This window comes from Penicillium alfredii, assembly GCF_028826965.1.
Source record: "Penicillium alfredii strain IBT 34128 chromosome Unknown utg000004l_segment0_segment0, whole genome shotgun sequence".
NCBI classification, from domain to species: domain Eukaryota; kingdom Fungi; phylum Ascomycota; class Eurotiomycetes; order Eurotiales; family Aspergillaceae; genus Penicillium; species Penicillium alfredii.
The window spans coordinates 3,324,106-3,347,459 of NW_026622701.1; the positions used below are offsets into that span (position 1 = coordinate 3,324,106).

At 51.5% G+C, this 23,354-nt stretch overlaps 7 protein-coding genes across 7 annotated transcripts; 3 read left to right on the forward strand and 4 right to left on the reverse strand.

Annotated features, from left to right (window-relative positions):
* Nucleotides 1–2,208: 2,208 nt before the first annotated feature.
* Nucleotides 2,209–2,533, reverse strand: NUU61_002903 (uncharacterized protein; the record flags this gene model as incomplete). Its single annotated transcript, XM_056653485.1, has 2 exons — nucleotides 2,209–2,413; nucleotides 2,520–2,533. 2 exons carry the CDS (start codon nucleotides 2,531–2,533, stop codon nucleotides 2,209–2,211), a joined length of 219 nt encoding a protein of 72 aa, XP_056514552.1.
* Nucleotides 2,534–3,016: 483 nt separating this feature from the next.
* Nucleotides 3,017–5,375, reverse strand: faa4 (long-chain fatty acid-CoA ligase FAA1; the record flags this gene model as incomplete). The annotated part of the gene is made up of 5 exons (XM_056653486.1): nucleotides 3,017–3,106; nucleotides 3,178–4,322; nucleotides 4,379–4,774; nucleotides 4,827–4,852; nucleotides 4,936–5,375. 5 exons carry the CDS (start codon nucleotides 5,373–5,375, stop codon nucleotides 3,017–3,019), a joined length of 2,097 nt encoding a protein of 698 aa, XP_056514553.1.
* A 674-nt stretch (nucleotides 5,376–6,049) lies between these two features.
* Nucleotides 6,050–7,696, forward strand: NUU61_002905 (S-adenosylmethionine-dependent methyltransferase; the record flags this gene model as incomplete). Its single annotated transcript, XM_056653487.1, has 3 exons — nucleotides 6,050–6,335; nucleotides 6,651–7,395; nucleotides 7,612–7,696. The coding sequence occupies 3 exons, from the start codon at nucleotides 6,050–6,052 to the stop codon at nucleotides 7,694–7,696; spliced, it is 1,116 nt and encodes a 371-aa protein (XP_056514554.1).
* A 465-nt stretch (nucleotides 7,697–8,161) lies between these two features.
* NUU61_002906 (uncharacterized protein) lies at nucleotides 8,162–9,485 on the reverse strand (the record flags this gene model as incomplete). The annotated part of the gene is made up of 2 exons (XM_056653488.1): nucleotides 8,162–9,046; nucleotides 9,117–9,485. 2 exons carry the CDS (start codon nucleotides 9,483–9,485, stop codon nucleotides 8,162–8,164), a joined length of 1,254 nt encoding a protein of 417 aa, XP_056514555.1.
* Nucleotides 9,486–12,596: 3,111 nt separating this feature from the next.
* On the reverse strand, nucleotides 12,597–14,859 carry NUU61_002907 (Hsp70 family protein; the record flags this gene model as incomplete). The annotated part of the gene is made up of 5 exons (XM_056653489.1): nucleotides 12,597–13,079; nucleotides 13,115–14,382; nucleotides 14,508–14,573; nucleotides 14,631–14,754; nucleotides 14,833–14,859. The coding sequence occupies 5 exons, from the start codon at nucleotides 14,857–14,859 to the stop codon at nucleotides 12,597–12,599; spliced, it is 1,968 nt and encodes a 655-aa protein (XP_056514556.1).
* A 1,026-nt stretch (nucleotides 14,860–15,885) lies between these two features.
* Nucleotides 15,886–18,373, forward strand: NUU61_002908 (uncharacterized protein; the record flags this gene model as incomplete). Its single annotated transcript, XM_056653490.1, has 5 exons — nucleotides 15,886–15,908; nucleotides 15,970–16,038; nucleotides 16,115–16,591; nucleotides 16,647–18,239; nucleotides 18,289–18,373. The coding sequence occupies 5 exons, from the start codon at nucleotides 15,886–15,888 to the stop codon at nucleotides 18,371–18,373; spliced, it is 2,247 nt and encodes a 748-aa protein (XP_056514557.1).
* An 821-nt stretch (nucleotides 18,374–19,194) lies between these two features.
* Nucleotides 19,195–23,340, forward strand: NUU61_002909 (SKI complex RNA helicase subunit SKI2; the record flags this gene model as incomplete). Its single annotated transcript, XM_056653491.1, has 5 exons — nucleotides 19,195–19,424; nucleotides 19,492–22,015; nucleotides 22,079–22,358; nucleotides 22,418–22,605; nucleotides 22,660–23,340. The coding sequence occupies 5 exons, from the start codon at nucleotides 19,195–19,197 to the stop codon at nucleotides 23,338–23,340; spliced, it is 3,903 nt and encodes a 1,300-aa protein (XP_056514558.1).
* Nucleotides 23,341–23,354: the final 14 nt, after the last annotated feature.

The following is a 23,354-nucleotide window of genomic DNA, read 5'->3' on the forward strand; positions in this document are numbered from 1 at the left end:
TCAGTACTGTCCATATAGACTCAATGTAACCAACCCTATCCTGTACTTTTCTAAATCAGAATAAAGAAACATTCTACTAATGCATTCTTTCTTTCTTTTTCTTTTTTTCTATTTCTTTTCTTGTATATTCATTTACATGGTATATCTTCTGCTTTTTCTTAGCCACCTGATCGGAAGAGCACTTCGGCTCGTCGCACAAGACTTCCGCTCGGACAGCCACCTCATCTTTCCATGCAACTGCGCTTCTGATTTCTTTTCTTTTATTTTCTTTTCTTTTTCATTATCATTCTATGTCAGCGTCTCGCCGGGGATGGTATATGTCTCAAACAGGTTCCAAGCAATCCAAGCAAAATAGTGAGTCCATGCCCGGGTCTCTGCCTCGACCGTTGCGACAAGGAAGTCGGGTTCCGAGAGCGTGTTGCACGACAGGTGTGAGGCGAAGAAAAGGACCCCGAAGTGAAAATGATTCATTGTCAATCAATTATTTGCGCTAGTCTTCTCTTTCTTGTTTCTGAACGGGGGAGGGCGACATTATCATCTTATTTCTATCCAATGTTCACTATATATAGAACTTTGAGATGCAGTTGAGACAATTGCACTAGATACCTCAAGAACCATACAAACAAAACAGGAGCAAAAAAAAAAAACATCATAACAGTGACCGGGTACATGTGCCCAAATCCTGGTCGACGCCCGAGCAGCATGTGTGTACCAGGATCCGAGATGTGTGTCTCTGGACCCTGGGTTGTTGGTACGACCAAGGAAGATCGGATGCTGGTTGCTGATGGGTTTGATGCTTGTCTGCATAGATGCCTCTTTGCTCAGTAGTGATCATCCATGGATGTATGTAGACAGGGCCTTAACTAGACTGATTTCCAGAGATATCCTTGAAGAAACTAAGGCTGCCTGGCTGGATTGGCTAGCTATAGACACCCCAAGGGTCTCCTTTCTACTCTAATCTATTCGGACTATCTCTACATGTCTTGCTTTCAGTCTGCGCGAGACAATGGCCGTGGTTGGTCATGTTTTTGGGGCACATCATGTATAACGCCAATTCCAAATCGGAATCTGTCCGATTCCTCGTTCTTGCAGCCCTGGTTTTATTGCATTGCCGCCGATGATTGCATTGTGTTCCACGTCAACGGCTTCCGAGACTTGAGTCTTGTCTTCCTTTCTTTTCTTCGGGGTAGAGATCCTCCTGAGCACAAACGTGGGGATGAGTATGACATGAACCTGATCAGTCTTAAGATATTATGGGTTACCCGGGCAGTAACGAGAGATTCAAAATGCTATGAATTAAGGATTGTTGATTGCATAACATCTGCGAGCATCTCCAAGTACATAACATCAAGATAAATCATCTGCCCATCTGCCTCTCGCATCATTTCCCTCATTCCGACACACTCCAGCCTGAGATTAGAGCCGACCAGAATTCAGCGATTGGCTCCTCGGCCCCGAGACCATCACGATCCGGACCGGGCTGCCATCTGCCCGCGCGGCTGTCTGTTCTGTCTGTTCTCAGCCGCAAGGATCTTCCGATAGAGCAGGGGTGTCTGTCTGCCTGCCTGTCTGTATGTCTGTCTGTGTATGCATGGGTAAGTGACGTGCCATATCCAAGACAACCGGGCAAATCAGATAGTCGTAGGCAAAACCCTGACCTTGATCTGAACTTATTTTTAGGATTGAACCTCAGTACTGATCGCCAACAGGGAAGAGTCCTCCCTCCGATAATTAAGTGCAATGTGTGCACGACAGACAACTTGCTCGCCCTGCCCTGGTTGGCATGGTCCAGAGATGAATTTCCCTTACCGGAAGGAAAAAGGCGAAAAGAAAAAGAAGGAATGCAGACCAGCTGGGCTATGACCTCATATGAGGTCTTGATCCTCCCCGAATCCGAGCCCCCTTCTGAATCCCGGTCCGAATGCCACGGGCTCGAAGTACTTTTGAAAGGAAGAGGAGGAAAATGGGGAGGGGATGCAATCACATCACTTCCGGCTGATGGGGTTCAGACGAAAGTACTGCAGAGTCGACGTCAAGCTGAGTATTTCAGTCCCTCTGATAGTCGAGTCGAGTGTAAGTGCCGCGTGTTGCAATGGAGTCCAAAACAGACACCCTTCGTCGGACGATAACCACATTTGCCAATTGACTCATGAACCCATGAACCCATGAACCCTCAGATCCATAGATTCTCAGAATATAGATACCACCTCAATTAGCACGCCCCTCCTTCTCCTCCCCAACACGCGACACCCGCACCGCCATCTTCCGCTCCAGCGCGTCCTGCTCCTCCTTCGACGCCTGCATACCCAACGCATTCTCCACCTGCGGCGCCGTCCACAGTCCAATGCTGGCCCAGGCCATGACGCCAATTCCGAACAGGGCCCGGGTTTTGGGGGTGAGGGATCGGTAGGAGCTGGAGTGTGTGTTGCGGTGGGTTAGATAGAGACGGACACGAGGGTGACAGGGGATAATAGTTGGGGTTGTAGTGTGAATTGCGGATAGGTGGATTTGGTACGTACTTCCAGAGAGACATTGTATTGTGTTTGTCTTCTGTTCTTTTCTTGTTTCTGCTTTTCTGTTTTCTTGAGAGAGGCAGACGTCCATGTGTTGGTTTGCTTTGCGACGGGGTCATGTGATTTGATTTAGCCATTGTAACTATGCAGTCAACTGTCCAGTCCATCGAGTTATGCTCCCCAGATATGAGATGGATCAACCATTGGAACTGAAACGATGGCTCATTTGGCTCTTTGTTGGCACGGCCAGGTATAATAAGTAATCTCTTGCGCACTACAAAATATCGGCACATCATGTCCGCATTCATCACCGTCTCGTCTACATCATGGCAAGGCAACAAACAGGCATGCCGAGTCCATCAGGAACTACATCAGCTTCGAGCGCAACGCAAATCCAACACAGAGGGTACCAGAGCGATATCACATAAGTAGAATAGGTGAAGGAAAAGGGAAAAGAAAACAAGAGCAGAGATCAGATCCACCACAGAAAAAAAGCAGGCTGCTTATTTCTTGCCATACGCCTTGTCAATGTCGGACTTGTACTTGTTGACGATCTTCTTGCGCTGGAGCTTCTGCGCCGCGGTCATGTAGCCCTGTAACGCGTCATTTTAGTCTCGATAAGTCTACCAATGCCTTGAAAGTTTTGCAGATGTCTGTTACTCACGTTTTGCGGGGTCCACTCCTCGTCCGATAGTACAACGCCGTTGATGATCTCGATGCCCTTGAGACCACCGGCGCGGCCGGCGGTCTGCAGCTGCTGCAGGACAATAGACTTGAGCTTCTCGTTGTGGACGAGTGACTCGAGCGTGTCGCCCTCAATGCCGTTGTCGCTGGCGATCTTCTTCAGCGCCACCTCCACGGGCACAATAATCGCAATGGGCTTGTCCTGGTCCTGTGCAGCGTAGGCGCAGATGTTGCCAACCACGGGGGACGAGCGGTAGACAGACTCGAGCTTCTCCAGGGCAATGTACTCGCCGTTCAGGGTCTTGACCAGGTTCTTCTTGCGGTCGATGATCTTGAGATGGCCGTTCGCGTCGAACTCGCCAATGTCGCCGGTCATGAACCACCCTTCGCCGGCGACGGCGCCCTTGGTTTCTTCCTCGTTCTCGTAGTAGCCCGATGTCACACTGCCACCCCGGATGAAGATCTCACCTTGCGGCGGAGTGTTCTTGGTCAGGTACCCGGCATCCGGGAAGTCCACAAGCTTAACCTCGACCGACGCAGGCACCTCACCCAGGGCCTCAGGGTTCCAGGCCATTGGGTCGTTCAGGGCACCCATGGCCGAAGTCTCCGTCAGTCCGTAGCCACCAATCATCGGGGCGATTGCCATCGACAGGAACTTCTGCGTGTCCTTTGAGATCGGGCCACCACCGTTCATCATGATGCGGAGCTGACCGCCAGTGGCATCCTTAAGCTTGCGGAAGACCACGGTATCCAAGAGCCAAGCACCAAGGTTAGCACCCGGGAAACCAGTAGCCATCAAAAAGTTCTTGGCCGACATGGCACCCCAGAACATGCCCTTCACCAGGAAGTTGTTCTTGTTCAGATTGTTCAACACACCCTTCTTCACCGACTCCCACACGGCCGGGACACCGACCAGGATAGTAGGCTTGAGTTCGCGAATGTCACCCTTGCAGTTGCGCATCGACGCGTCGGACAACGTGCGGGGGTTGCCGTACCCCATGGTGCCACCCCAGAACAAACAGAGGTTCTCGAACATGAACTCGAGAATATGAGCTTGCGGGAGGTAGGTCAGCAGCGAGTCCTTGGGGCCGATATAAGGACCCACGATCTCGTTGACACCAGCGGCTGTGAAGAATCAAATTAGCGCAGTTCCCAAAGATCAAGTTAAAAACCCATCATACTGGCAGCAATCACGTTGGCATGTGTCAGGGGAACACCCTTGGGCGGGCCCGTCGATCCCGACGTGTACATAATGCAGCAGAGATCCTCCGGCTTGGGCGGGACCGGGTCCACGGGGTTCTCCTCGCCCAGCTTGCGCAGCTCCTCGATGCTCAGCACCGTGATGTGGCCAAAATCATTCTTCAGCGTGTCCAGGTCCTCCTGCTTGGCCTCGGAATCGGTGTTGTAGATGACATGCTTGATCGACGGGGCGTCTTTCAGGACCTTGGTCAGAGACTTGATCAGGCCCGGGTCGAGGAAGATGGCAGAGCTGGAGGTTTGGACAATTGAGTGCTTCAGACCCTCCTCGCCCAGGGTATCGTATGCGGTCACAATAGTTACGGATTGAGAAGCAGCGCCTGTGAAAATTAGTCGGGAGATACTTTCAGTCATACAGGAGGGTAATCGAACCGTGTGACATGGCCAGCCAGTTAGCGCTGTTGAAAGACCCTGGTTAGTATATTGTTCTGGGGCACTCTTGGTCGCTCTCCCGAGAGCTGAGCTCGAGGGGGTGTCTCACCTTGTCGCGCCATACAAGTGCACGCGGTCGTCCTTCTCCAGGCCCAGCTTGCGCAAACCGCAGCCGAGCTCCAGGCACAGCTTCTCATATTCGAGGAAGCTCTTGAAAGTGTAGCCGCTCAATTCAAAGTACGTCCACTGCTTGTCGACTTCCTTCTCGACGCCATCCACAATCTTCTTGACCTTCTTGTTCTCGACGTGCGTCTTGATCAAACGACGACTGCCAACAGCTTTGGCATTGCCGAACAAGCGAGCAGATCGGCGAAAGTTATCGTAGGTGGTGGCGACGTCCTCTGAAGGGCGCAGAATGAGACCGTCCTTGGCTGCTGGGTGTCGGCGCGGGATCGTCTCTCCGGGGACGGGTTCAGCGCCAGGGGCCTCCACAGAGAAGGGGCCCTTCTTGACCATGCGCGGCTGGATGTGGAGGTCGCGCTTCGACATCTTGAGGGTAGGGCTCGCTCAAGGAACGGTAGAGAGGGTGGGAGGGTCGAGGCAAATGGGGGTAAATCCTCTGGTCGGGGGGTGACGTTGCCAAGGAGAGAATAAAAGCGGAGATTAGGCCGATATTCCGTGCCAGTCGAGCTAGGAAAAGGGAAATAGGAATGCAAAAGAGGAGGGTGCTGGCAATAAGAGAAAAGGGGAGAAGTGCGCAGAGCTTACTTGGAGTGGCTGGGAGCAATGACGCAGCAAGGCCCTGGGATGGTTTGCTTGGTTTCGGGGTTTTCCTGTTCCTAAATTACTGTTTACTATTATTTCCTATTTACTCCAATCGCTCTCTTTTTCTTTCTTTCTTTCTTTCTTTTCTTTCTCTCTCTCGGTCTCTCCAGCTGATCGCAGCCATTCCAAGGTTTACTTTCTGTTGGGGCCCGAGCCCAACACATTGCGGAGAAGCCTCCGATCGACGGTGACTTAAGCATAAGCTATGGAGCTGGGTGGGATGCTCAAGATGCAAAATACAAAATGTCTTCGCGTTGTTTTTCGGCCGAAATCATGCAAATGGGCATTTTGATTGATTTTGATATCTCCACAGTCCCGTGATTGCGTAGAATCCTGAGGACACCACGCATCCACTCTATCTATGGAGGTGACAACACCTACAACCTAAAGACAACACCATGTCCATCCCCACGTTCCTCGCCTCGATCGGCGACGAGGTCACTGATGCAGATGAGGGTACGCACACAGGTCCCTGCACGACCCCTGGGACCTCCCCTCCCGCTAAACAAGCTCTCATCCTAGAATTCTTCCTGCTCTTCGCCCAGGACATCACAACCGCCAATCTGGGCTTTGTCGACTCGCGCGCAACCACCGTAGACATTATCATCCATGATACCGAATATTGCATCCATCAGTCGCCGTCATTACTTTCGTCTTCGCGAGCTGGAGGAACAACTGGCGCCGGTAGGTTTTTTGTTCTTTCTGTGTTTAGTGTTTCCTACCCTGCATGATCTGCACTCCAGCGCCCCCTCATCCCATAACCCACATCCCACAGAAGAAGTCCCTAGTTCGGCCCCAGAGCAGAACTGAAAAAAAAAAAGCACGGACTTCTTCTCGTGTTTATCCCCGCAGTTGGCGTCTATCATCCGAGGCGAGGGGGGGGCGCCTGAGAGCCTCGGTTTATGGGGTGTGGCGTTTGCATTTGACTAGATATCATCACACTTAGTACGCTATACTATGTTTACTACACTGTACTACTGTGTCTAACTCTCGAATCAGTCCTCTGGAAAATCACCCCCCTCCTCGCCGAATGGCTCACAGCCCCCTCCAACCCCCTGCGCACCCACAACATACTCACCCCGTCCTCCGTTGTCGCCGAGCTCGGCTGCGGCATCTCGGCCCTCGTGGCGCTGGCGCTGGCGCCCTCGGTGCGCCACTACATCGCAACAGACCAGGAATACGTGCACCGCCTGTTCCGGACGAATGTCGACGCCAATGCCGGGATGAATACGGGTGTGAAAGCGGCCAAGCCCGCTAGGTCATCCAGGAAAAAGGCTGCTGGTACTATTACCGGCACTAATACTACTACTACCACTACGACTACTAATCAAAGTAATCAGAACAACATCCGGAATATCACATTTACCAGTCTGGACTGGGAACTTGATCAGCCGGGGTTATTGCGAGATTGTATTGGATATGATGATGATGATGATGATGACCAAAAAGACCGAGGCGTCGACCTCCTCCTCTCCTGCGACTGCATCTACAACGAAGCCCTCGTCGCCCCCTTCGTGCGCACCTGCGCCGAGATCTGTCGGCTGCGGCCCGCCTATGAGTCCTCGGCCTCGCCAGAAAACGAGCACGGGGCGCAGTCAAGGCGCCGGCCCACCGTCTGCATTGTCGCGCAGCAGCAACGCTCGCCCGAGGTGTTCGATGTGTGGTTGCGCGAGACGCTGCGCGAGTTCCGGGTGTGGAGGGTTCGGGATGAGGTTTTGGGGGGTGGGTTGGGGGGTGGGACGGGGTATGTGGTTCATTTGCTTATGGTGAAGAAGTAGACATAGATATAGACTTCTATTTTTTTTTTTTTTTTTTTTTTTTTTGGTATTGTCGAGGGGAGACAGGTGGTATATAGATATAGACTGTCTGATTTCCCTTTCTTAAGCTTAACTTGGTTGACATGGTATATCAAATGGTCATTGCACAATACGTGTATGTTCCTTACATTATAATCTTGCAGGAGGATGCTCATACAATTAATTATGGACGAGTTCCGCGATTCTAATGGTAGGATCAAGATCCGCGGCGCAGAGACATCCAAGTAGGAAGAGGGAAGGAAAGAGGGAAGAGAGAGAGAGAGAGAGAGACTGCAGACCACCCAGGTACAAAACAAAGGGTATTGAAGGAAAACCAGAAATGCTCGAACATGGGAAATGAGGACATGACAGAAGTCGAGCCAAGGTCTAAAATCAAAATCGAGACCAGACCTCTGGCTCTGGATTATATCCAAGGATATACACAATTATATATATAACACACACACAAAAAAAAAGCAGAATCAAGTTAGCGTGGAGAACCTTCTCTGGGCTCTGTGTTTTCTTTCTCCGCAGCCGGCGGCGAATACTCATATTTGCGTTTCGAAGGCACAGACGAGGTCAAAGGAGCGGGAGGAGGTGGAAGAGGCCCTTGGGCCAGAGACTCGGATGAAGGAAGAGAGGCGAGAGCCTCCCGGGAATCGGGTTCAGGGATGCGGTCGATAATGGACGAGATGGATTGTTTGGTGGAGCCGTTCACAACAGGTTTGGGGGAGTCAGGGTAGCAGGAGGGGCAGGCGTGACAGACGAGTCGACGGCGTCGGGCATCGGTCGATCTGTAGCCTCGGTCTTGACGCGCAACGAATCCTCGCGCAGTCGATCGCCGTCCTCGGACTCGGAGTCTAGCTCGCCTTCTTGCGCGTCCGCGTCTGCATCCAGTGGCGCCGACTCGAGCGGGCTGCCCTCCGTCGACGCGCGGTTGGATCTTGTCACTGGCGGCAGCGGCGCATTCGGGTCGAAGACTACGCCGCAGACTTCAAGTGCGCGCGACTGGCTGCCCAGTGTTCGGTCCTTGTGTTTCTTGGTCAGATGGCACATGAACCCGTGCAGTGTGACAAAGTCTGCCTTGCCGCAGCCCTGCATCGGGCACGTCAGATACACCAGACTCCCGTCCGATGGCCGCTTCCATAGAGCCCGCCCTGAGGGATCATGCGCCGCTGGCCGGCCGTGACGTTCGCCCCAGGCTTCGACATTCTTGATCGTGTACTTTTGCTTGCGCCGGATGGTGCCGTTGATCGTATCATGCGGTAGAATAGGGTGCTGCGCCGGGGGCAGAGGCGTATGAGGCGTATGAGGTGTATGAGGTGTATGAGGCGGGTGAGGTGGGTGAGGCGCATGATGCGGTTGCGGATGAAGATGAGGCGGCGGCATCGCAGGCGGCGGCCCCTGCGATGCAGGAGGAAGAGGAACTTGGCGGGGTTCGGGCGGACTCTGCTGTTTGAAGAAAGCCAGGGTAGTTGCGGCGTTGGTCTCGGACAGTCTCCGCGGTGGTGTGGGCCGTAATGGCGGCGAGTCGGCAGCAGCATTAAGTCCCAAGCCCATCGATTCTCTCTTGAGCCTCTTGCGTTGTCTCCTCAGATCCTGTAGAATGAACAGTTAGTCGATCCCTATCTTGCGTCTAGATCTATAGTTTATAGTTAAAAGGGTTCACCTCTTCCTCGGCCTCGGCACTCTCGGTCATCCGCCGAAAATCCTCGTCTTCGCGCTTGCGGACGGCAAGAAGGTGAGTGCGGGCAGCCATGCGAGTCATTTCTTCATGCTCGAGCTGCCGGAGACGAGCTTCGATGTGGTCAATCGATGATGGGCTATGAGCCGGTGGGGGGGCCGGGTGAGTTTCATGCAGAGGAACAAAAGGACGGAAATGAGGGTTGGGCAGCATCTGATCTGGCGGAGGCATCTGGTGCGGAGGCGGATTGGGATTCATGGCAATGGGATGATAACGAGTCAGATTGGGAAGATGCCCGGGGGGGCCATTCACACTGTCATGGACAGGGTGAGGCACCGGAGGTGCAATAGTCATGGCGGAGGGGTGACAAGCCCAACAGTGTGTAAGTGAATAAGTGTGTGGAATATAAGGGACCTCAAGATAGCCCTATGATGCACCTCGACTGACAACAGGCACAACACAAGTAAACACAAGTCAAGGGAAGGCAGAGGGAAGAGAGTGAAAACAGAAAGAAAAGGCCCATTTCCGATCTATGGGTCGACGGTTAGGGTACGATTGACATTTGGGCCCGTTGAAATGATCCCCTCTAATAATTATAAGAATTTTAATTATTTTTAATATTTTTAATATTTTTAATAATTTAATTATATGTAATAATAGTAAGAAAAAAAAACAAAATATCCACACTAGCGCGAGCCTGCTGCAGCCCCGTTTATGAAATTTCCCGGTAACGGCCAGGTAAGGGGATCAGGGGCTAAGTGTAGATATGGAGAGCGGAGCCATGGATTGACTCGGCGCTAGTAGATGCAATTAAATCACAATTGTGCTACAGAGCAGTAGTCAATAGGCATAGCATATATATAGCATATATATAGCATAGCATTATAATAATGGCTATAAGAGGGGCTTATTCGGCCTCCTTCACATTCATAGTATCCACAGAAATCCTTATGCTCACGTCGATCTAGTGTGAAATTGGGATCAGGGGGATTCGACGTGACGAGTCTCATGCAAGCTCCCCATGACAGTGATTGGCTATCTTGCCAGGATTCCAGGATGATCGATCATTTTCCCGTTTGTGGAGATATGGACGATATACAGTACATTTAAACAATACATAGTTATACAGTAAATAAAAAATCAAATCAAAACACAAAGGAACCATAGATCAAGGTCAAGATTATCCAAAGCAAATCACACTGGCCATGATTGGAGCTCATCATAAATTTCAATAGATCTACAGTCATGACTGCCAAGCCCATAGGAGATCATTATGTAACACAGGGGCTGGGATTTTGATCCATGGGAAGGTTAAAAAAATAATTTTAAAAAGGGGAGCAAAAAAAAAAACCAATCAATTTTGATTTGTATATCCAATAATGCCATGCATTGAGATTCCTGATGTTAGGGGTGTTACAGTGTGACATCCAAACCCTCAATCTCGGCAAACTGTACGACTCGGTTTATTGAACTATTAGCACATTCTCTTTGATAGCCCCTGGAATGGCTTCTATTTCTTGTTTTTCTTAGAAATGGACCCCAATCTATTTTTTTCCCTCTAACCCAGAAGTTTCTTCACTCCCAAAAAAGAGAAATGTCAAAAAAAGACAAAAAAAAGAAAACAAAAACACGAGTTGACTCCATCCGAGTTCGGGAAATTGGCCAGGTGGCCCCAGCACTAACTTTAGACCAAACAAAAAGAAAGAAAAAACAATATATATCAGCCCTGAAAGGCAGGATGAAGTCTTCCTTTCGATCGAGTGACCTCAGGATCAGGAGTCCAACTGGATATGGAGTATATAAACGGGTCTGGAGCAGACGCCAGGGCTTAGTTTTGTAATAAAAAAAAAAAAAAAAAAAAGAACACACCAAGTACAGCAGAAACCGGCATTGCGGGTGGAGACATGGAAAACAAAATCATCATAATCATACAAGTCCACAGTCTCTTGACTAGCGGCCACGCTAAAGTGGATGGCTTCACAAAACAAAAAAAGTGATCAGCGAATGATCTCAGGAGAGGTGGATGTATGAAAATTTTCTAGCGTGACCATTGAATTTTTTTTTTAATTTTAAGGAACAAAATCCTAATCCTGAGGGAATGTGGTTATTATTATATTATTATGTTACCCTCACGCCAATCCTAAACCCATAACCCTGATCCATCTTTCTTTTTCTCTCCTTTTACAGTATGTATGTATTTTGGAGTGGATCAGGGGGGGAAACCCCCTCCTTTTCCAGGATCTCAAGTCCTCGTAATCAAGAATCCACAGGTATCATTGCTAATGCCCCACTGTTGAAGCCCAACTGGTGTGTGTACAACGGTGATTTGCTGGCCGACAGCCGCAGGGAAGGGTCCTGCAAAATGGCTTGATGCTGTCACTGACGCCTCGAGTCCAGATTGGTCAGAGCATCAGTTGGCTCGTGTGTATCCCTGTTGGCAGCAGAAGCTAATATCCTGCTTTGATTTCGGTTGACATGGAAAAAGTACTACATCACTCATAGGGGATGTTCTGATGTGCTTATTGTTAGGGAAGAGGAAAGACCTGGAAAATATATCCCCACCATCCATACACATACACATACACATACACTGTTTCTCTTTCTTTCTTTCTCTCTCTCTGCTGAAAATAGTCTGGATGTATGCGTTGGTCTAGTGCGTAATTAACATCTACTATTTCTAGCCCCGACAAACGCAAGGACTCGAGCTGATAGGGACGATTGGCCCGGCCACTTCTCTTATGATAGCAAGCTTTCTGTTTTTCTTCTATGTCGCAATCATACATACACTGGACTCTTAAGGTTTCAGACTATAGAGGCCCCAGCATGGATAGCCTAGGCGAAACCAAACAGCCACGGACAAGACGAGCTCCCCTGACCTATCGTCTTTGTCGCAGATCGAAGCCCTGCAACGTAAGAGTCGCTTACTGGATCTGGGTGGCTTTGTTGCTCAGGGTGTTATTGAGAGGGGGTGCAACCTGCATCTAATGCAGCGTACTTTTACTTGTTACCGCCGTTGGTCTGCGAGATTGGCGCCCTAACTCAGAATCAACAAAATCAAGCTCAATGAGAGGAGAATGGTCCGATTTCTATTGTCACATGCACCAAATTGCCAAAGCCCACCGCATCCCTTTTGTGGCCCTTCATGCCGTAATGTCATTAGATACAAGGGTAGACAATCCCGGCATACACTCTGACAGAGGTATAAGGGCAAAGAGAAAGAAAAAAAAGTAGATCATACAAAAGTTGGTAATCAAACACCGATACACCAGAATAAGAAGGGGATCAAGGGCCTTGAAGTATGTGTACAGTTAATGCGAACAAGGGTAAATGCGAACAGGGAAAAAAAAAAAAAAACCAAGATAAAAGGGAGTCTAACACACAAAAGAAAAAACAAAGGAAAATAGAAAAATACAGAGCTTATTCAGAGCAATACTCAGATGGTGCAACCAAGTCGAGGAAAAGCATTTACTGCTTGTTCTCACCCTGCTGCTCGCCACCGGGCTGCTGCTGCTGCTGCTCGGACTGAGCCTTGTGCATCTTGTCGAACAGGCTCAAGCTAGCAGTCTGGAGCTCGTCGGTCTTCTGCTTCAGCTCCTCGGCGGTAGCGGTGCCCTCGCCAGACTGATTCTTGACAACGAACTCACGGAGAGCGGCAATCTTCTCGCGGATCTGGTCGGCCTCAGCCTTGTCCAGACGGTCCTCGAAGTCCTTGAGAGCCTTCTCGGTGTCGTTCAGGACGCTGTCGGCGCGGTTGGCAGCCTCAATGGCGGACTTGCGCTCCTTGTCCTGCTCACCATACTTCTCGGCGTCATCAACCATCGACTGGATCTCAGCGTCAGACAGACCGGAGCCAGAAGCGATGGTGATGGACTGGTCCTTGTTGGTGGACTTGTCCTTGGCGTGGACGTGGACAATGGAGTCGGCGTCAATGTCGAAGGTAACCTCGACCTGAGGAACACCGCGGTGGGCCGGGGGATACCAACCAACTGGAAGTTGCCCAGCATCTTGTTGTCCTTGACGAGCTCACGCTCACCCTGGTAGACCTTGATCTCCACGGCAGTCTGGAAGTCGGCAGCGGTAGAGAAGGTCTGAGATTTCTTGGTGGGGATGGTGGTGTTACGGTTGATCAGGCGGGTGAAGACACCGCCCAGGGTCTCGATACCGAGGGAAAGGGGAGTAACATCGAGCAGCAGGACGTCAGTAACCTCACCAGCCAGGACGGCACCCTGGATGGCGGCACCAATGGCGACGGCCTCGTCAGGGTTGACCGACTTGGCGGCGTCACGGCCGAAGATAGACTTGACCGACTCGGTAACCTTGGGCATACGGGTCATACCACCGACCAGGATGATGTCCTGGATCTCGCTGGACGAGAGGTTGGCATCCTTCAGGGCCTTGCGCACGGGGTCGATAGTGCGGTTGATCAGGGGGTCAACCAGAGACTCGAGCTGAGCGCGAGTCATCTTCAAGTTGATGTGCTTGGCACCGGAGGCATCGGCAGTGATGAAGGGCAGGTTGATCTCAGTCTGGAGCGAAGACGACAGCTCGATCTTGGCCTTCTCAGCGGCCTCACGGATACGCTGGATGGCCATGCGGTCACCAGAGAGGTCCAGGCCAGACTCCTTCTTGAACTGCTCCACGATGTGGCGGACCAGGTTGATATCGAAGTCCTCACCACCAAGGTGGGTGTCACCGTTGGTCGACTTAACCTCGAACACACCCTTCTGGATCTCGAGGACCGAGATATCGAAGGTGCCACCACCCAGGTCATACACGGCGACCACACGGTCGTTCTCCTTCTCCAGACCGTAGGCAAGGGCAGCTGCGGTAGGCTCGTTAACAACACGCAGGACGTTCAGACCAGCGATCTGACCAGCATCCTTGGTGGCCTGACGCTGCGAGTCGTTGAAGTACGCGGGCACAGTCACGACGGCGTTTTTAACGGGCTTGCTGAGGTAGGACTCGGCAGTCTCCTTCATCTTGTTGAGGACGAAACCACCGATCTGCGAGGGCGAGTACTTCTGGCCACGGGCCTCAACCCAGGCATCGCCGTTGGTGTGCTGGACAATCTTGTAGGGGACCTCCTTAATGTCACGCTGAACCTCAGCATCGGTGAACTTGCGACCGATGAGACGCTTGGTAGCGAACAGAGTGTTCTCGGGATTGACCACGGCCTGACGCTTAGCGGCAATACCGACTAACCGCTCGCCATCCTGGGCGAAACCAACGACCGAGGGGGTGGTACGGGCACCTATTAAAGGTATATGTTAGTCAACAAGTTCAATTCATCAGAGCCGAGTGTCAGAGAGCCTCCGTGGGCTTTGTTTTGGAAGCTCTGGCCACTTGGCCCAAAGGCGAAAAATTTTTTTCACATACCTTCGGAGTTCTCAATGATCTTGGGAGCCTTGCCCTCCATCACGGCAACGGCAGAGTTGGTGGTACCTAAGGGCAAAAATGTTAATGACCTGCTCTAAATGTCGAGATGGACACATCACTTACCAAGGTCAATACCGATGACCTGGCCCTTAACCTTCTCCTCGCCACCCTCTGTCGAGTTCCATCTCCGGAACGATGCACCGGGGATTCTGCTGGCAGGGGTGCGGGCGAAAGCAGTGCGCGGGAGCTGTAGGGGGAAAACGAGTCAGTGACGGTGCGACGCGTGATTTTTTTTTCCCTGCTTTCCCTCGGGAAAAAGACTTACCGCGCGAGAAATGCGAGAAGCAAGCATTGTGAGGTAAATTAATTAATACAGATATGAGAAAAGGGGGTTACACTCCAACGAGTCAACCGCAGAGTGATGGGAGAAGGGAGGAAGGAGAGATGGAGATGAGATAGAAAGCAGAAAGGAAGAGAAGGGAAAAGGGTAGAAATTGCACGGAGAGCTTCGGCCCGTCGAAGCTGGTGGAATCACGGGACTGAGCCAATCATTAGCCGTAGGGCTCACCGCCCAGTTTGACCTGGAAGATACCTAGGGGATACCCGAGGTCTCTGCCACTGCCCGAGTATCGCAGAGGTACATAGCCAGTTGTATACATCTATGGTTGCTTTGCGGCACTGTTCATACACGCAGCATTCTATGAATCATTTTTTTTGGTCTCCAAGGGGTTCTGGGACCAATTGAGCTGGCAATGTTGCGTGACCTCACCAAATTCCCCGAGCTCGATTTGCCCGACCTCAGACAGTCGGAACCAGACCATTGCCAGTTGAGATATTGATCGCGGTATGACTTTCTTCTCTGGGTGGGAGCACAACAATGCCCGAGGGGGCGCAAAAGCAATGCCCTCGGTACTAACTACCTTGGCTCCTAATGGTAAAAGCGCGCAATTCATGGCCTACTAAAATCGGGCGGACATGAACTAGAGATGAAATCAGAGTTCTTTTCTGACTTTCATTTGTCCTTCATATTATTATTATTATTATTATTACTTTTATTATTTCTTCCATTTGCCTCCGGCCATCATAATGCATTCATGAGGCGCTGGTTCCGGCCTCTTGAGTTGGACCGCATTCGTGGATGTGCTGGTTCCCCGGCTTTTCACTCCAGTTCTCTTACGTCATCCAGTCGAGCGCTGGACCTTGGGCGCTTGACTGAGTAACGTCCAAATCGCCCTTCGAGTTTCAGTCCTTCAGCGACATCTACACGGCGTGGAACTGCTTATCCCAAGTTCAAGCCAACCGGGGGTGGTTCGATCCCCCAGTGTCTCCGTTCGCGCTTCCCCGCTCGAACAATGCCACCTCGGGGTCCACGCTCACCATGACCTCGGATTCGACCCTGCTGTGAGTCGCTTTAGTTCGATGTGTTGTCTCTCACATTCTGACCGCCATTTCCCGGTCTTAGACATCGCCCGACCGAGTCTCTCATCCTTCCGACCAAGCGACGGTTCATCCCCTTCAAAATCCCCAACTTGTCTGTGAACCCGACACCTTATCTATTGCTTCCCCTTTTACCTCTTCACGACTGACGCAAGTGCATGTTCTTGTAGCCATACACAGCTCCGTCACTATATCAGTACCGCCGATCCCGATCGCATCTATGTTATTGTGGAGAGAATCGTGTACTCCATCCACATATCGGCGCAGAAACGAGAGAGCATAGCGGTCATCCCCTTCGAGCCACGATGTCTAGCCGCTGGATTCGGTTGGATTGGCGTGGGTGGCCCAGAGAATGGCGAGTGCGCGTTTATCAAGATTGGTGATGGAGACATGCGCGTCCGTGGCGAAACTCCCTCTTTCCAGACCTCCGATGTGGACAGTGCGCTCCCTCTGCACCTCGAGTCGTCATCAAGGTTGGCGTCGCCGAGTCATATCAGCAGAGATTCAGCGTCTGGGCGTCGTTTTTCCAGAACATCCATGCCCGAGGTCGAGCTGCATAAATTTGGAGGAAGTATTGTCAATTCAGTGACCATCCATCGTTTCCCTGGGGAGCAGGACTTGTCAAGTGAAGATATGATGGTTCTGAGGTATCTTTCAAGGTGGTAGATTGGCTTGACCTCCAATGCTGACCCTCGTGTACAGCAACAATGATCGGACAATTACCGTCTATTCTCTAACGCGTTCGAGAGTTCTCAAGATCCTGCACCATCCAACTTGCATGAACTATGCGATCATATCCCCGGACTCGACGCTGCTTGCGGCAGTGGGGGACGAGAACCGCGCCTATTTTTATGGAATTACGCGCGACTGGGAGTCGCGCGGGACCACGGAATCTGGCGAGAAGCTCACGGGATGGAAATGGGACCTTGTCCGGTGCGTGGAGATGGAAATCGGCTTGCGAGCGGATGATGCATGCTGCTTCACTATCGCATTTTCTCCGTCCAGTCACCTGTGTGCCATCGGCTCACAATCTGGGATTGTCACCGTCTTAGACGTTGGGGTCATTCAAAAACCTGTCGATGACTCAGAAAACGAAACCCCTCTCCTTTGTCAATTTCCGGCTTCGAGGTCTTGTTCAGAGGGTGGTGCGGTCCGTTGCATGACGTTCTCACCTGAGCCATGGGATCTGCTGGTGTGGTTGGAGGGCCACGGCAGAGCCGGGGTCGCAGATATCCGCCAGGCATTTTTGCGCAGACAAATACTTCATTTGGAGGTCGACGAGCCGCAGTTGGAGGAGGTCCATACCGAGCCTATGTTGGAAGATTATGAGGACGAACGCTTTGAGGACGATGTCCTTACACGACGAGCGAGGCTTGATCCCGAAGAACCCTTGAATGAGCCAAGTGGAGGGGATCCGGAGCGCACTTCATTGCGCGAGACTCTCATTCAGGACCTCACAGAGAGAGAGAGGCTTATCATGGAGTTTTTGAACACTGCGCGTTGGACATCGCGGTTGGAAGAAGGTTTGACTGAGCGGCCAGAACGGCCAGCGAGACCTCACACTGCCGCTCGAACGCGGCATCATGGTTCCACAGAGACCGGGTATCGAGCTTCCCGCCCTATCACACCTTTGCATTTACATCACGGTGACAGCTCGCGGGATATCCACCCAGGCCGGACGGAAACGAACGATAGTACATCCAGCACAATGCGGCCCAGCTCGGTGGTGCTGTCCCACGGCAGCCGGTCCTCTGAATCGGGCACGCCGAATAATGATCGCCAGCCAAGCATGACCCTTAGTTGGACAACCTCGCCATCTGAGATCAATTCCACTGCAGATGACGTTGTTCCTCAAGCGAGTGACCCTGACATCGTCAGAAATGTCACTGGACTCCCTCATGATGTAACGGGACGATCTCCACCAAATCAACCAGTTGATCCATTGACGCGCCGGTCTCAACGGTCGAGTTCTACTCCCCGACGCTCTGAGCGATTGCCAACTGGCACCGAACGGAGATATGACCCGTCGCGTCTCACAAACTACGAAATCCGAGCCAATGTTGCCGCCGATCGGCTTCGGCGCCAGCGTCAAATTGCCAATGAGGTACATAACCGTTCCTTTGAACGAGAACAGCGGCATCGCCAGCAGCTTCTTGGTTTTGAGCAGACGCGCTCGCCCAGGTGGATCAGAAATATTATCAATGATCTCCCCGATCGGAGCATTATTCAGGGCCCCGGGGCTGAGGAACCTGACTCGACTGCTGGGGTTGGCTGGGGTGCCGATGGGAGAACCTTGTAAGTCGAAGCCTGGCAAACCGAACAAGTCCCATGCTAATTTCGATAGGTACATTGCGACCCTGGAAGGTATCTTCGAGTTCCAGCTTAACGTACATGACCGGAAAACCTTCCCCGTTTTCTCTTACCGATGAGGTCCTGGACCTGGTGTCCTAGGGCTTGTCGAGGCGTTGGGCCTAGTACGCAACTTGGATTCCTTTCACTCTAATATTTCTTCCGCGTTGAAATAATTCAGCTTTTGCAGAACTCTTCGGATGACATGGGAAAATTGTCTATGAAGGTATCATGGTGGAGGGCCATTGAATTCTTCGAGAATCTTGTTGGCTTGTTCCTCCGGTTCATCACTGCCAGGGTAGTTGCCAGCTTTGGTCCTTTGAATTTTCTTTTGTGTATTCCTTGCGTTGCATATCTTTCCGGCGCTTTGGGGCGTACTTGGCCCATTTGATGGACAGTTCATCATTTGTCTCTTGTTCGAGGTACAAAAAGTTCCACCATATGGGATAGTCTAGTATCATGTCGCATGAAATTGTAACTCTAGGCCTCATGCATGGGCTTTTCTTGTCATATTATGTCGTGCTGAAATTGCATCGGATCTTTTAAGTCCACTAGGGCTCTCAGGATAGAAGAGATGCCGCGAAGCCTCCCAGTACTATACCATCAGGGCAGCTCGAATACTGCCTTGATATTCCGCCTCCCGGCTTCCCACCCAGCAGGGCTCAATGATCTTCCAGTCCAAATCTGCCTCCCTCAAAATTCCCCTGTTGCCTCAAGGCGACATCTGTGAAATACAGAAAATAGTGGCAAGTGGTTTGCTATCCACAAGTGTCACGGAGCGCCCCCGCAGTCGCTGTATTGTCTTAGGCACACGTCGGTGTGGGGTGGGCTATTTGCCGAGTTCAACATTTGACACAACTCACAACACGCTTGTAGGCCCATTGAACGGCTTGCAGCGACAATGGCAGACTCAATCGCCTCGTCGATGGACCAGTTGAGTCTCAATGCCAAAAACATTGACTCCTCAGCCTTCGACACGCGACTCGCCGCTGAGGAAGACGGCTCAATCGACGACCTCCAGCCTCGGAAACGAACACGCCAAAATACAGATGACCTCCTGGCAGAGTTGGAGAGTGAATATATGGCCCCTTCGGCTGAGTTCAGTCCTAAGTGGCTGAACCATTTACAAAAGTGTGTCTTTAATCCCGTGGGCTCCGATGTCAGATTGGAAGGTGGATTTGGCTAATGCCTTGAGTAGACGATGGGATGTATCAACGGAGTACACAGATCTCTTCGAGCTGGCTCCTACGCAAACACGAACCGTTACTCGATTCACACGTGAAGGGCTGGAAGGACGGGTCACTGGCTACCACGAAGTCACAGTCCCCGCTGCGAGTGCGAACGCTAAGAACTCAACGTCGCTTCTTCGAAGACCTGCTGGTCGTGCCGATTTTGTTAGAGGAGCAGCGGGATTTTTCCCATTTGCCCCCGGGGGTCTGGATGGCGTCGAGGCGCTTGCTGAGATGGAAACCGATGCCCTGTCAGCAGAGCAATCACGCGGCAATGGAAAACAATCGGGCCTTGACCGGATTATCAACTTTGGTTCTGAAGGCGGTCTTCTGACTACTCCTCCAGGTTTCAGCCATGGTCTCAATTTCGAGGAAGCTAAATCCAAAGATACTGCTGAAGGTGACAAGGAAGTTGAGCATGCGCTTCTGCAAGAGGAGAGCCATCTCACGGTGGATCAAGCTGAACCAGTCCCGGAAACCGATGCACGGACAAAATTCGAGGTCGACGGCGACGATAGTGATCCAGAAGAGGAAGACATGGATGCTTTATTACCGAACGAGTTCCCGGCATTAGAACCGCACGGTCAATTGCTTGCGGGAGTCCAGAAGCAGAAGGGGAAAGAATGGGCACATGTTGTGGACGTGAACAAGGATATCACCAATTTCAACGAGTTGGTGCCCGACATGGCCAGAGAATGGCCGTTCGAGTTGGACACCTTCCAGAAGGAGGCTGTCTATCATCTTGAAGGCGGCGATTCGGTATTTGTTGCCGCACATACGTCGGCAGGCAAGACAGTGGTGGCTGAATACGCAATTGCCTTGGCGGCTAAACACATGACCAAAGCAATCTACACATCACCCATCAAGGCACTCAGTAACCAGAAGTACCGCGATTTCCGAAACACCTTTGACGATGTGGGAATTCTGACAGGAGACGTTCAAATCAACCCAGAAGCTAGTTGTCTGATCATGACGACTGAAATCTTGCGCAGTATGTTGTACCGGGGTGCTGATCTCATTCGCGATGTCGAATTCGTCATCTTCGACGAGGTGCATTACGTGAATGACCTTGAGAGAGGGGTTGTGTGGGAAGAGGTCATTATCATGCTTCCGGAACATGTCACCCTGATTCTTCTGTCTGCCACTGTACCCAACACCTACGAATTCGCATCATGGGTGGGTCGTACCAAAAAGAAGGACATTTACGTGATTTCGACTCCTAAACGTCCCGTTCCACTGGAACACTACCTCTGGGCCGGGAAAGGCAAGCATAAGATCGTCGATTCTAACAAGCGATTCCTGGAGAGCGGTTGGAAGGAAGCGAATGATATTATGTCCGGAAAAGATAAAATCAAGGCTCAAAAAGAGGCGGAGGCCCAGGCCCAGGCTCAAGCACAAAGGGGAGGACATCAAGGGCGGGGACGAGGTCAGCCTGCAGGCAGAGGGGGGGGCCGAGGCAACTCGCAGCGTGGAGGAGCTCCACAGAGAGGCAGAGGTCAGCCTGGTGGTAGAGGACAACCCTCTAACCGGGGATCGGGCAACATCGCCCGCACTGGGCGTGGAGGAGGTCGGACGACTGCTGCCCAAGATAAGAATATCTGGGTTCATCTTGTTTCGCATCTTCGCAAAGAGGATTTGCTGCCAGGGTGCATATTCGTTTTCTCCAAAAAGCGATGTGAGGAGAATGCGGATTCACTCTCCAACCAGGACTTCTGCACTGCTTCTGAAAAAAGTCTGGTTCATATGTTCATCGAGAAGTCGCTTACTCGGCTGAAGCCTGAAGATCGGACACTTCCCCAGATCCTTCGGCTTCGTGACCTGCTCAGCAGGGGTGTCGCCGTGCACCACGGTGGTCTTTTGCCCATTATGAAGGAGATTGTGGAGATTCTCTTCGCGAAGTCTTTGGTCAAGGTTCTGTTTGCCACGGAGACTTTCGCCATGGGTCTTAACCTCCCAACTCGGACGGTTGTGTTTTCTGGATTCCGCAAACATGACGGCAAAGGCTTCCGAGATCTTTTGCCCGGAGAGTACACACAGATGGCTGGACGTGCAGGACGCCGAGGTCTTGACACTGTGGGGTATGTCCTCATTGCCACTACCGGACGAGATGAAGCACCACCCGCAGGCGCTCTGAGGAAGATGATACTGGGAGACCCGACCAAGCTCAGATCACAGTTCCGGCTCACATACAATATGATACTCAACTTGCTCCGGGTGGAGGCACTCAAGATTGAGGAGATGATCAAACGGAGCTTCAGTGAGAATGCCACGCAAGCTCTACTTCCGGAACACGAAAAGCAAGTCCAGCTTTCCGAGGCTAGTCTCGCCAAAATCAAGCGGGAGCCATGTGAAATCTGTGACTTGGATCTGGCGACGTGTCACGATGCAGCAATGGAATATGAGAGACTCACGACCGAAATGCATGCGGGACTGTTATCCTCTCCTGTGGGAAAGCGTCTCTTTACGCTCAAGAGATTAGTGGTTTACCGGAAGGTAAGTTGCTCTATTTTGCTGGCGGTGGTCCTTGTTGGGATTATACTGACTTTGTATTTCTAGGATGGATTGCGCACAGCCGGAATCCTCGTACGAGAAGGTGTCACTGGTGGTGCTGTACCTTGTCTCCAGGTTTTAGAGATTGGGACATTGAGTAATAAGCGCCATCCTAGCGACATTCTCCCATTTCTGCCCAAATTCCGCCAGTTTTTCCAGTCATTGCCTGCTGTTTCAGCAAAGATGCATCTCAGGGTATGCAAAATCCCGCTTTCTGACCTTGAATGTGTCACGAACACGCAAGTCAAACTCGGAGGGCCGATCTGGTACTTGAACATCAAAAAGGGTGAGGTCGAAAATCAATCATGTCCTAGCCAATTCAAGCACTACTAACGTTTTGAACAGAGGCGGTCAAGTTTGGGGACAAGGAATTGTCCAAATATTGCTCCTCCTGGGTCAAGGACTCTTGGGATGAGATGGACTGGCGGCGTATCAAAGAGCTACAAGTGCGAGATATTCTCGATCAGCGGCAGGCTCAGGCCGATATTGCCCAGTCGTGTCACTGCCTGAAATGCCCAAACTTCTTGAAACATGTAAGCATTATAAGCCCTGTGAGTGAACATACCTTGTGCTAATCTCTGTGGCAGTTCGAAATGCAACATGACGAATGGCAAGTCAAGGAGAACATCTCACAACTGAAACAATTGATGTCGGATCAAAACCTTCAACTCCTACCAGATTATGAACAACGCATTCAGGTGCTGAAGGAACTGGGCTTCGTGGATGAGCAATCCCGCGTGCAGCTCAAAGGCAAGGTGGCATGCGAGATCCACTCCGCCGACGAGCTTGTTCTGACCGAGTTGATTCTCGAGAACGTCCTGGCCGAATACGAGCCAGAAGAGATCGTTGCGCTCCTATCTGCATTTGTATTCCAGGAGAAGACCGCACACGTTCCGGTCCTGACCCCTCGTTTGGAAAAGGGCCATGAAGCAATCGTCCGCATCGCGAACAAGGTGAACGACTTCCAGATCCTACACCAAGTCATTCAGTCCAGCGAGGACTCGAACGACTTCGCCAGCACGCCACGATTCGGTCTTGCCGAAGTTGTGTATGAGTGGGCCAAGGGCATGTCCTTCAACCGCATCACGGACCTCACCGACGTGATGGAGGGGACTATTGTTCGGACTATCACTCGACTAGACGAGACCTGTCGGGAGGTGAAAAATGCAGCCAAACTGGTCGGCGACCCGTCGCTGTACACCAAGATGCAGCAGGCGCAGGAATTGATCAAGCGCGATGTCATCTTCGCCGCGTCGCTGTACATGTAAAGATGTCTAATTCG